The sequence below is a fragment of the Pseudophryne corroboree genome, chromosome 1 (assembly GCF_028390025.1).
Source record: "Pseudophryne corroboree isolate aPseCor3 chromosome 1, aPseCor3.hap2, whole genome shotgun sequence".
Taxonomy (NCBI): domain Eukaryota; kingdom Metazoa; phylum Chordata; class Amphibia; order Anura; family Myobatrachidae; genus Pseudophryne; species Pseudophryne corroboree.
In genome coordinates this window covers 172,336,078-172,348,857 of record NC_086444.1, presented here as the reverse complement: position 1 = coordinate 172,348,857, position 12,780 = coordinate 172,336,078, and the positions used below count along the sequence as shown (strand labels likewise).

Sequence of the window (12,780 nt, the reverse complement as noted above, 5' to 3'; positions counted from 1 at the left end):
GAAAGTGATCGTCAAGGTACCCCTCCTTCAGCAAGGACAGGGTTACTACTCCACAATGTTTGTGGTACCAAAACCGGACGGTTCGGTGAGACCCATCTTAAATTTAAAAGCCTTGAACACTTATATCAAAAGGTTCAAGTTCAAGATGGAATCGCTCAGGGCGGTTATTGCGACCCTGGAGGAGGGGGATTACATGGTATCCCTGGACATCAAGGATGCGTACCTGCATGTCCCCATTTACCCTCCGCACCAGGAGTACCTCAGATTTGTGGTACAGGACTGTCACTATCAGTTCCAGACGCTGCCGTTTGGGTTATCCACGGCACCGAGGGTCTTTACCAAGGTAATGGCCGAAATGATGATACTCCTTCGCAAGAAGGGAGTTTTAATTATCCCGTACTTGGACGATCTCCTGATAAAGGCGAGGTCCAAAGAACAGTTGATAGTGGGGGTGGCACTTTCTCAGGAAGTGCTACAACAGCACGGCTGGATTCTAAACATTCCAAAGTCACAGCTGGTCCCGACGACACGTCTTCTGTTCCTGGGAATGATTCTGGACACAGACCAGAAAAGAGTGTTTCTTCCACTGGAAAAAGCCGAGGAATTGTCATCTCTGGTCAGAGACATCCTAAAACCAGGAAAAGTGTCGGTACATCAATGCACACGAGTCCTGGGAAAAATGGTAGCTTCGTACGAAGCAATTCCATTCGGACGGTTCCACGCAAGGACGTTCCAGTGGGACCTGTTGGACAAATGGTCCGGGTCCCATCTCCAGATGCAACAGCGGATAACCCTATCGGACAGAACCAGGGTGTCGCTGCTGTGGTGGCTGCAGAGGGCTCATCTACTAGAGGGCCGCAGATTCGGAATACAGGACTGGGTCCTGGTGACCACGGATGCCAGCCTTCGGGGCTGGGGGGCAGTCACAAAGGGAAGAAATTTCCAAGGACTGTGGTCAAATCAGGAGATTTCTCTTCACATAAATATCCTGGAGCTAAGGGCCATTTACAATGCCCTAAGCAAGGCAAGACCCCTGCTTCAACACCAGCCGGTACTGATCCAGTCAGACAACATCACGGCGGTCGCCCATGTAAACAGACAGGGCGGCACGAGAAGCAGGATGGCGATGGCAGAAGCCACAAGGATTCTCAGATGGGCAGAGAATCATGTGTTAGCACTGACGGCAGTGTTCATTCCGGGAGTGGACCACTGGGAAGCAGACTTCCTCAGCAGGCACGACCTCCACCCGGGAGAATGGGGACTTCATCCAGAAGTCTTCCAAATGCTGGTCAACCGGTGGGAAAAACCACAGGTAGACATGATGGCGTCCCGCCTCAACAAGAAGTTGAAAAGATATTGCGCCCGGTCAAGAGACCCTCAGGCGATAGCGGTGGACGCTCTAGTGACACCATGGGTGTACCAGTCGGTTTATGTGTTTCCTCCTCTACCTCTCATACCCAAGGTACTGAGAATAATAAGAAGGCGAGGAGTGAAAACCATACTCGTGGTTCCGGATTGGCCAAGAAGAGCTTGGTACCCGGAACTTCAAGAGATGCTTACAGAGGACCCTTGGCCTCTGCCGCTCAGACAAGACCTGCTGCAGCAGGGACCCTGTCTGTTCCAAGACTTACCGCGGCTGCGTTTGACGGCATGGCGGTTGAACACCGGATCCTGAAGGAAAAGGGTATTCCGGAGGAAGTCATCCCTACCCTGATCAAAGCCAGGAAGGATGTCACCGCAAGACATTATCACCGCATTTGGCGAAAATATGTTGCTTGGTGTGAGGCCATGAAGGCCCCGATGGAGGAATTTCAACTGGGTCGATTCCTGTACTTCCTGCAAGCAGGGGTGACATTGGGCCTCAAATTGGGGTCCATAAAGGTCCAGATTTCGGCTCTTGTCGATTTTCTTCCAAAAAGAACTGGCTTCACTGCCCGAAGTTCAGACTTTTGTCAAAGGAGTACTGCATATTCAGCCTCCTTTTGTGCCCCCAGTGGCACCTTGGGATCTCAATGTGGTTTTGGCATTCCTGAAATCACATTGGTTCGAACCACTTAAGACTGTGGAATTAAAATATCTCACGTGGAAAGTGGTCATGCTGTTGGCCTTGGCGTCGGCCAGGCGGGTTTCAGAATTGGCGGCTTTGTCTTGTAAAAGCCCTTATCTGATTTTCCATATGGATAGGGCAGAATTGAGGACTCGTCCTCAGTTTCTCCCTAAGGTGGTCTCAGCTTTTCACTTGAACCAACCTATTGTGGTGCCTGCGGCTACTAGGGACTTGGAGGATTCCAAGTTGCTGGACGTGGTCAGGGCCCTAAAAATTTATTTTTCCAGGACGGCTGGAGTCAGAAAGACTGACTCGCTGTTTATCCTGTATGCACCCACCAAGCTGGGTGCTCCTGCTTCTAAGCAGTCTATTGCGCGCTGGATTTGTAGCACTATTCAGCTGGCGCATTCTGCGGTAGGCTTACCGCAGCCTAAATCTGTAAAAGCCCATTCCACACGGAAGGTGGGCTCATCTTGGGCGGCTGCCCGAGGGGTCTCGGCTTTACAACTTTGCCGAGCAGCTACTTGGTCGGGGGCAAACACGTTTGCAAAATTCTACAAATTTGATACCCTGGCTGAGGAGGACCTGGAATTCTCTCATTCGGTGCTGCAGAGTCATCCGCACTCTCCCGCCCGTTTGGGAGCTTTGGTATAATCCCCATGGTCCTTACGGAGTCCCCAGCATCCACTAGGACGTCAGAGAAAATAAGAATTTACTCACCGGTAATTCTATTTCTCGTAGTCCGTAGTGGATGCTGGGCGCCCATCCCAAGTGCGGATTGTCTGCAATACCTGTACATAGTTATTGTTACAAAAATCGGGTTTTGTTGTGAGCCATCTCTTCAGAGGCTCCATTTGTTATCATACTGTTAACCGGGGTTCCTATCACGTGTTATAAAGTGTGATTGGTGTGGCTGGTATGAGTCTTACCCGGGATTCAAAAATCCTTCCTTATTGTGTCAGCTCTTCCGGGCACAGTTCCTAACTGAGGCTTGGAGGAGGGTCATAGGGGGAGGAGCCAGTGCACACCAGATAGTCCTAAATCTTTCATTAGATGTGCCCAGTCTCCTGCGGAGCCGTCTATTCCCCATGGTCCTTACGGAGTCCCCAGCATCCACTACGGACTACGAGAAATAGAATTACCGGTGAGTAAATTCTTATTTTTATTTTTGTGCATCTGAGATTGAACATTTGTACATAGCCCCATAACATGCCTGGACATATAGTACATATGCTTGTGTGTACAAAGGAAGCAATTCTACTTTTGATATAGTAATATTGTGCAACAGGATTCCTCCCGTTATCTGACAAACTATGGCACTAGGAAGTCCATGACAATTATCTATCACACATTTTATTTAGATTATTATATTTCCTTTCTTTTAATTTCTTTTTTTTATTTTAAATAACTTCTTATTGTTTAAAACATGTAATTTCTTTTGCAGCGAAAGTGTGCGCAGATGGCCATTTAAGAAATCTACAGAATCTCAATCTTGACAATAATCTCAATGTCACACAGACTGGATGGAGAGACTTCTTCCAAATTTTAGATAATCTGCCAATATTGAATGAACTCAATATTTCAAGAGTGTATTCTCATCAATTTAAAACAGACCCTGTAACTCTGATTGCCTTAGTCCAGTGCGTGTCCAGGCTTCATAGCTTGAATAAGCTAGTCATGTTTGGATGGCTCCTGGACGACAAAGATATTGAGATGTTTAATGCAATGAAATTGAAACATCCACAGGCAAAGAGCCTAATGCTTATGTGGCAATGGATACTGCCATTCCCTTCAATTGTCACAGAATAAACAATAATTTTTCTCTGCCTGTTATAGTTCCTGCCTGTATAAACATTGCCTTATTCTAAGGCCTCTATGTATTGATATATTGGGCATGTTTGGGATTTGTATGGAAACCTGACAGTTTATGACGCACAAAACCAATGGTTGGTGCACTGCGTAAGTGCAGAACAAGCCCTGCGTGATCAATCACTGTCCACCTTTTGGGGTATGAAGCGGGGATGACAACTGGTACCATTCTACAAAATGGCCGAGGCATGTTGCCCCTGTTTGGTAGGTGTGCAGAGCCCAGGGTCTCCGTCATCCACACTTCCTGAACCTTTGGCAGAGGAGTAAACTTTGGCTTATGCAGACGGCCAAGGGCTGAGATCATTGCGACCATGGGTGATCCGATGCTACATCTTCAGAAACGGCACTTAGATCGCACATGCTGGCAGGAGCGGTCTATTACCTACAGACGCCTCCTGCAGCATTACCATATTAGTTGTACATTATTGCACAGCCGTTGGCAGCTATGTAGTACTGTGCATATTGCAGTCAGGCAGATTCTTATTGTTTTAAAATGTCCAAATTGTCTACACACAACAGAAGACAAATGATTTGTTCCATTAACTTCTTTTCTATTCCATTCACTAGAAATTAATGACATATATATGTATGTATTTGTGTGTGTGTGTGTGTGTGTGTGTGTGTGTGTGTGTGTGTTTGTATGTATGTGTAAATGACTACTATACCTGTAAGATATCAGTAAACCTTTAATGTTTACAAAATTGGTGAGTGCCCTTTCTTTATTGACTTTAAATGTGTGTGTGTGTGTGTGTGTGTGTGTTAGTATAATAATAAGATGTATATATGAGTACTGGAAATTAAGGCAAATCTAAAGGAGATTACAGAAACATTTTAGTAAGATCTTTATATTTTCATTGTGATACAGGTTAAGTATCCCTTAACCAAAATGCTTGGGACCAGAAGTATTTTGGATATCGGATTTTTCCGTATTTTAGAATAATTGCATTCCATAATGAGATATCATGGTGATTGGACCCAAGTCTAAGCACAGAATGCATTTATGTGTCATGTATGCTTTATATACACAGCCTGAAGGTCATTTTAACCAATATTTTTAATAACTTTGTGCATTTAACAAAGTGTGTGTACATTCACACAATTCATTTATGTTTCATATACACCTTATACACACAGCCTGAAGGTCATTTAATACAATATTTTTTAATAACTTTGTGTATTAAACAAAGTTTGTTTACATTGTGCCATCAGAAAACAAAGATTTCCTTATCTCACTTTCACTCAAAAAATTCCGTATTTCGGAATTTTTGGATATGGGATACTCAACCTGTACTATACATATTAGTCTATAACTTTATATTTATTTTCACACTTTAGTTGTCTATTTCACCTAGTTCCATGAGTTCTATTTATAAAAAATAATAAAATTACACTTTTAAAGGGACAAACTAAATATAACTTAGATCTATGGAGCAACCCACCATATTAACTACCATTCCCTCAGCCTCATTATCTATCTAGGTACACTTTAGCTTCCTGCAGTTTGATTAGTGGACAACTCCAGCCATCCACCATTGAAGTTGTGGAGCCCTCGCATCACTGTGATTGGTGGATGGCCAGTGCCATTCACCAATCAGCATTCCAGTAGCAGCTCAGTGTATTCATTATGTGACAAGTGGCTGCCAGACAGGCAGAGGATATTTCTTGGCTGCTCAGACACAAACAGAGAATGCTTGTCATCACTTGTACCGCTTGTCCAGTCTTAAGGACATGTAAGTCATCGTTATTTAAACCCCCCCAAAAAAACAGTATATAAATGTCTGCTTACACATGTATAGTATGGAAATTTATATTGCATGCAGTAGCGGATCTTGCCACGGGCAAGCAGGACTTTTGCCCGTGGCGCCATCTGAAGTGCGCCACACCATGGCAAGATCCGCTGCTGCTGTGGTGCCCCCCGCTGCCGCTGCCCGCTGTGAAGGGAAACTAGATGCTACGCGTCTAGTTTCCCTTCCTGGAGAGGACCTTAACTGTAATGATGTGCGGTGCGCGTTGACGTCATCGCGCACTGCACAGCAAAGGTCCTCTCCACGAAGGGAACTAGATGCTTAGCGTCTAGTTTTCCTTCGTGGAGAGGACCTTTGCTGTGCGGTGCGCGATGACGTCATCGCGCACCGCACATCCTACTACAGTACAGGGGGCGTAACTGACCATGCCCCCTGTATGAAGTCACGCCCCCTAATGCCGCCCGGGGGCGCAAGATGCCCCGGAACCGGCCCTGATTGCATGCAAAAGAAATTGTATGTGTCCAACTCTAATTAGCCCTTTACTTTTGATATATTAAACTGTGTCAGGGCTGCATACCTTCAAATCCTTCTCAGAACCAGTGGGGAGCTGAAAGTGTGTCTTTTGTACATACCAAAAATAAGGCAAGTCTTCTATATTTCGACATACATGTTTTGAACTGAATTATTTCTATAACATTTTTGGATATCTCTCTGAGATAGTTTCACCATGGAGATATGAATAAGGAAGGTCTCAAGGTGACTAAGCATGTTGGATATACAGGTTGAGTATCCCTTATCCAAAATGCTTGGGACCAGAGGTATTTTGGATATCGGATTTTTCCGTATTTTGGAATAATTGTATACCATAATGAGATATCATGGTGATGGGACCTAAATCTAAGCACAGAATGCATTTATGTTACATATACACCTTATACACACAGCCTGAAGGTAATTTTAGCCAATATTTTTTATAACTTTGTGCATTAAACAATGTGTGTGTACATTCACACAATTCATTTATGTTTCATATACACCTTATACACACAGCCTGAAGGTCATTTAATACAATATTTTTAATAACTGTGTATTAAACAAAGTTTGTGTACATTGAGCCATCAGGAAACAAAGCTTTCACTATCTCACGCTCACTCAAAAAAGTCCGTATTTCGGAATATTCCGTATTTGGGATATTTGGATATGGGATACTCAACCTGTAATTAGATAAAACAAAACAAGTTCCCCCAGCACATTGCAGTTGACCAGCAAATTATATTTATATCCTACATGATAATAGTAATGCAGAGATCTCAGTTACATACATTTGCAAACATATAGAGAAACCCACAAGCCATGGCAAGGTGTGTCTGCTCTGGTGGTCCTACACTATATGATAATGGGGGTCATTCCGACCTGATCGCTCGCTGCAGTTTGTCGCAGCACAGCGATCGGGTTGGAACTGCGCATGCGCATGCGCCGGCGCATGGCAGTTGTCGCTGTCTAGCGATCGCCTCTGAGACAGAGGCGGTCGCTGGGCGGGAGGGGGCTGAACACCGGCATTAATCCGCTGTTTAGTAGGCGCGGTCTGGCCAACACAGGCGTGGCCGAACTGTTGGGGGGGGTGCCGCGGCGGCTGCGTTATGTCTCACGCAGCCGCTGCATTCAGCGGCAGCGACACACAACTCCCGGCCAGCAGCAGGAGCTGCGCTGGCCGGGAGTTACTCCACAAATACAAGAGCATTGCCGCTGTGCACTGCTTTTGTATTTGTGCGGTGGGGGGGGGGGGGGACGGCATGTCTAAGTTCATGATCGTAGCCATGCTAAATTTAGCACAGCTACGATCAACTTGGAATGACCCCCTATATTACCTACTTTTGGCCATACATTTATGTATTTCTATATTGTGAGCTAATAGCAGCTACTTTGGTTCACTGCATTACTATTATCATTTAAGATGTAAATCTCATTTTCTGTGTGCTGGGGAAATTTTGCATTCCAGAGCTTGGTTAATGGCATCTGAAAATAGCATTAACCATTGTAGCCTATAGGCTGCAGTCATCAAAAAGTACCGGGAGAGGGATACATAGTACTACAACGGTCCCTGGCAAATTAAAGTAAAACAATTACTTTACTATTACATATTACTGGTATGGGCTCATACTGGAGCCAATGTCCCTCTATATGAACAATGATTCATGCATGCTGTACTTAATTGTTAATGCCGCAAAAAAACAGAGAGAAGAAATCATAATTATTGAGTTAATTAATGAGCCCATTTATGTCAAATTGGTGTCTCATACACTTATGGTTACAATCTTGTGGATTTTTGCTATATATGAAATATAGTATATACCCTGCTCCTGTACAGTATACTTGTCTATATTCTAGAATATAATAAAGACAAGTTTGAAAAAAAAAAATCCTCCTTGAGTTTGGCTATGTTGTTTTGCTCTATAGGACCCCTAGGGAGCAGTGCATGTCAGGATTCATCAATCTTAATGCTGCTCTCTGAAGCTCTGACACAACTGCCCTCCAGTTCCCATAAAGTCACTTGTGACAAAACTCTTCAGATGAGAACTCACTAAATAATATTTACTGTATATGACCTGATTCCACCTGCATCTAAAATGCCTGCAATCACCACTAAAATCTGGAACTATTACAGAAGGCTACTTACCATCTACTGCTGTGTGAGAGGAATTCTCTGGCCTATAAGCTCCAAAGTTAAGAGGCGGCTATTAAACCAATGGGATGGTATCGGGACCCCGGCGCTTGGGATGCCAGCAGTCAGAATACCGACAGCGGCATCCTGACGTGCAGGATCCCGACACCTAGCAGGTAAGTACCCTAACCCTAATCCCCAACCCACCTAACCCTAACCTTTCCTATCCGCAGCCTAACCTTACCCCCCACCCCACAGCCTAACCCTTCCTGGTGGGTCTTAACCCTAACCCTCCCCACAACCTAACCCTAACCCTCCCCCAGTAGCCTAAACCAACCTGTAGCAGCCCTGATCCATGTCAGCATCGTGGCATCGATATTCCAAGCAGTGTTGGGATTCCGGCATCAGTATTCCGACTGCCGGGATCCCGAATGCCGAGATCCTGACAGGATCCTAACCTACTGTAATATTGTAGACCACTTCAATGGATAACCAGACTGGTAACAGGAATTTCACTGGAGGATATGTTGTAGTTTGTTATTTACATCCGGAGAAGTGGTAAGATTGCCTGTGCTTTGTGGTCTGTTGTCTGTGGTTGTTGCAGGAAGCAGTTAAAATACCACTACGCGGTCACAATGCCGACGCCGGAATCCTGACTAGCGGTAATATGCAGCTGCCAGAATACCGGTGAGGTAGGTGATTCTCCCTCTATGGGTGTCCACGGCACTCATAGAGGGAGAATATAACCTGTGGCGAGCATAGCGAGCTGCCGTGCCCGCAATGGGATTCCTATAGCTCGCCCCGCTGCCGGCATACTGGTGGGCGGGATGCCGGCTGCCGGTAATTCATACTGAACCCGTTGTTGCTGACATGACAGATGGTTCCAAAGTTTCTGGTGACTTCTTATGTATTTATTGGTGTTTCTCTGGCACAACAGTGTAGACAAACTGTATGTGTCATCTGTCCTGTAGAAGTAAGCGGTTATATGTATCACCTTGGTTTTGTGTCGTTTCTACTGCAGAAAGGGTGTAGTTTATCCTCAGAAAAATGTTATTGATTTCTTTGTAAAGAATTCTTGGTAAACTTTTGAATGACATACTGTAGCGACGTAATGGCTCTTTAAGAGCGTATCCAGTCTCTAGGTCTGATGGCTGCATAGCACCTCCTTCCTGCATTTGCGATCTGTACACTGCAACAACATCGCAGTTCTGGATGAACATCGAGACTACAAGTTTACTCAGACTTGCCGTCTCAGGGCGGTTTGCGAAGACATGGAAACTGCATCTCACGACGCACTCCATGGTCTCGCCAATAGGGCAACACGCCCCCTTTTCCAGCAACACAAGTTGCCCATGCCCCTATCCTTCCCTGGCAGAGGCGATCGCATATCTGCGATATGATCGCAGGACCCTTTCTGCACATGCGCAGAATGGGTCCTGCACTTACGCTGTTTCCCGACCAGGAAACTGAGGGTTGGATCACATAAGTGACAAGTGGTTCAACCTGAATAGGCCCTCAGCGTGCAATTAGTTAAGTATCTTCATGTACGCCCAAAGCTTAAACATGCCTCAGTATATAGTTATGTTTATTGTCTATTTCCAGCCACCTGATCAGTGTAGGTCTGGGACATGAAGGGCCACCAGGGAAATGCAATGGAAATGGCCCATGCTTATGGGCTGCCACATACACTTGGCCAGCCATCAAAAATTGTGGGGCCCAGGTCTGACAAAATAGCCAGGGACTGACAAGGTAACTAACAGATGTTGATTGGTTTCTTTGGGCAGCTTCTCCATTTTGTCTCTCTCCAAGGCTTGATACATCTCCTACCCCACATGTCTTCCCTATAGTACCTGACACCACCGTTTACTGCCTCACATTCTTCCTCACACCTCTTACTGACCAACTGCCTCCTGCTTCCAATTGTCACTTCCCTTATCTCCTGACACCACTCATGTGACGTCCCTCTGACTTAGCAGCTGCAGAGGCTCCTGGCAAATTGTAGTCCATGGTCAGCATGTGTTTCTCAACCACCTAAAACCCCTTTTCCCGGGGGTGTAACCAGAACTTGTGGGCCCCACAGCAACATATTGAAAGGGCCCCTGTTCCAATGATTCTTGAGAGACACTTCTCTGCAGCAGTTAATCATTTTATGCCCCATAATAATGTTCTAGTTTATGTTCTGAACCATAGCAGTGACCTAGTTAATATTATGCCCTATTATAGTGCCCTAGCTTTATGAACCATCGCAGTTCCCTAGTTTACATGATGTCACATTGTAGGGCTACCACTACACATTATGCCACAGAGTATCCCCAATTCATATTGTGACATACAATGTCCTCAGTTCATATTATGCCACATTACAGTACCCCCTGTTCATACTGTACCACATTAGAGTGCTCTCCAATTCAAATTATGCCATGTTATAGTGAGTTTATATTATTCCACACTAAAGTACCTCCATTTCATATTATGCCACAGTAAAGTGCCCCAGTTGTTAATTATTATGTAACATTATAGTGCCCTCTACATTACAATGATCAGATTATGACACATTACAGTCCCCTCCAGTACATATTGTGCCAAATTATAGTGCTCCGGTACTACTTGTGTAGCATTATAGTGTTTTCCACCTTACATTTGACTAAACAAATCAGATTATGACACATTACAGTGCCCCCCAGTACATTTTGTGCCACATTACAGTGTTCTCCAGTTGAAATTATGCTACATTAGTGTACCCTTACCATTATAACATCCACTATACACTCATCTCACTGAAAATGTAATGTCACACAATTCAGGCTGGGAAATGGCTCAGATCCAGTTGCTTAGCATGCAAATCTGGGAGATTGGTATGCAACTTTATAACTTGGGTCCAGGCCCCCTAAGCCTCTGGGCCTCATAGTAATGGAACCCCTTGCACCCACTATAGTTACACCCATGCCTCTTCCCTCCTTCATTTGTTTTGACCTCCTTTCAGTATTCTTTCTGCTTCTTCTTATTTCTGGTGGGTCCCATTGCCTCCGCTTCACTGTCAACGTAACAATGCCATGACATCATGTGCACGCAAAGAAGAGACATCTTGTTGCTGGAAGCAGAACACTAGATACTGAGAGAGTCTATAGGGCCTGGTGGAGTCCATCATGCTGCACACAAGTGCTGGTGGGTCATCAGCTATGCCACCCTCTTGACTTTAATATCGGCCACTAGTCACACCACCTTCAGTCAAGCATGTGCTGCCAGTGCAGAACTATACACATCTCAAGAACTACATGACTCAGCATAAGGACAGAAATACACTTTGATCGTTTGTTAGAGTAAATTACGCCTATTGTGAGACCAACATTCTGCACCAGCCCATTATGTCTGAAGCTATGCCACTGAACATCCCTGAAAACACACTAGAATTACAGCAAATGAACCAGATCCTAACAGAACCATTTTCTATGTACCAGTTTTAGTATAAGTCTGGTTAATGGGTCGAAAACATATTCTTAATATGTATATGCATTTATTGCACTGTATGTTCTGGTATGTACTAGTGATGTGCACCAGACATTTTTCGGGTTTTGGATTCGGTTCCGCGGCCGTGTTTTGGATTCGGACACGTTTTGGCAAAACCTCCCTAAAACTTTTTTGTCTGATTCGGGTGTGTTTTGGATTCGGGTGTTTTTTTTTCAAAAACCCCTCAAAAACAGCTTAAATCATAGAATTTGGGGGTCATTTTGATCCCATAGTATTATTAACCTCAATAACCATAATTTCCACTCATTTCCAGTCTATTCTGAACACCTCACACCTCACAATATTATTTTTAGTCCTAAAATTTGCACCGAGGTCGCTGGATGACTAAGCTAAGCGACCCAAGTGGCCGGCACAAACACCTGGCCCATCTAGGAGTGGCACTGCAGTGTCAGACAGGATGGCACTTAAAAAAATAGTCCCCAAACAGCACATGATGCAAAGAAAAAAAGAGGTGCACCAAGGTCGCTGGATGGCTAAGCTAAGCGACCCAAGTAGCCGACACAAACACCTGGCCCATCTAGGAGTGGCACTGCAGTTTCAGACAGGATGGCACTTAAAAAAAATAGTCCCCAAACAGCACATGATGCAAAGAAAAAAAGAGGTGCACCAAGGTCGCTGGATGGCTAAGCTAAGCGATCCAAGTGGCCGACACAAACACCTGGCTCATCTAGGAGTGGCACTGCAGTGTCAGACAGGATGGCACTTAAAAAAATAGTCCTCAAACAGCACATGATGCAAAGATAAATATATATATATATATATATATATATATATATATATACTGGTGGTCAGCAAAATTCTGCAATGTCCTCCTACTATATACTGCGCACAACTACAATGCAGCACAGATATGGATGGATAGTTTACTTGACGACACAGAGGTAGAGCAATGGACTACTGTACCGTACTGCTATATATATATATATACT

The 12,780-nt window shown here is 44.7% G+C and overlaps 1 protein-coding gene across 1 annotated transcript in view; it reads left to right on the top strand.

Moving 5' to 3' along the window:
* Nucleotides 1-4,553, top strand: part of LOC134893970 (baculoviral IAP repeat-containing protein 1e-like) — a 206,552-nt gene extending 201,999 nt beyond the window's left edge. Inside the window, exon 17 of the mRNA XM_063913733.1 lies at nt 3,492-4,553. Within this exon, the coding sequence (XP_063769803.1) occupies nt 3,492-3,856 (365 nt within the window). The 3' untranslated portion in view covers nt 3,857-4,553. The remainder of the gene's footprint in view (nt 1-3,491) is intronic.
* Nucleotides 4,554-12,780: the final 8,227 nt, after the last annotated feature.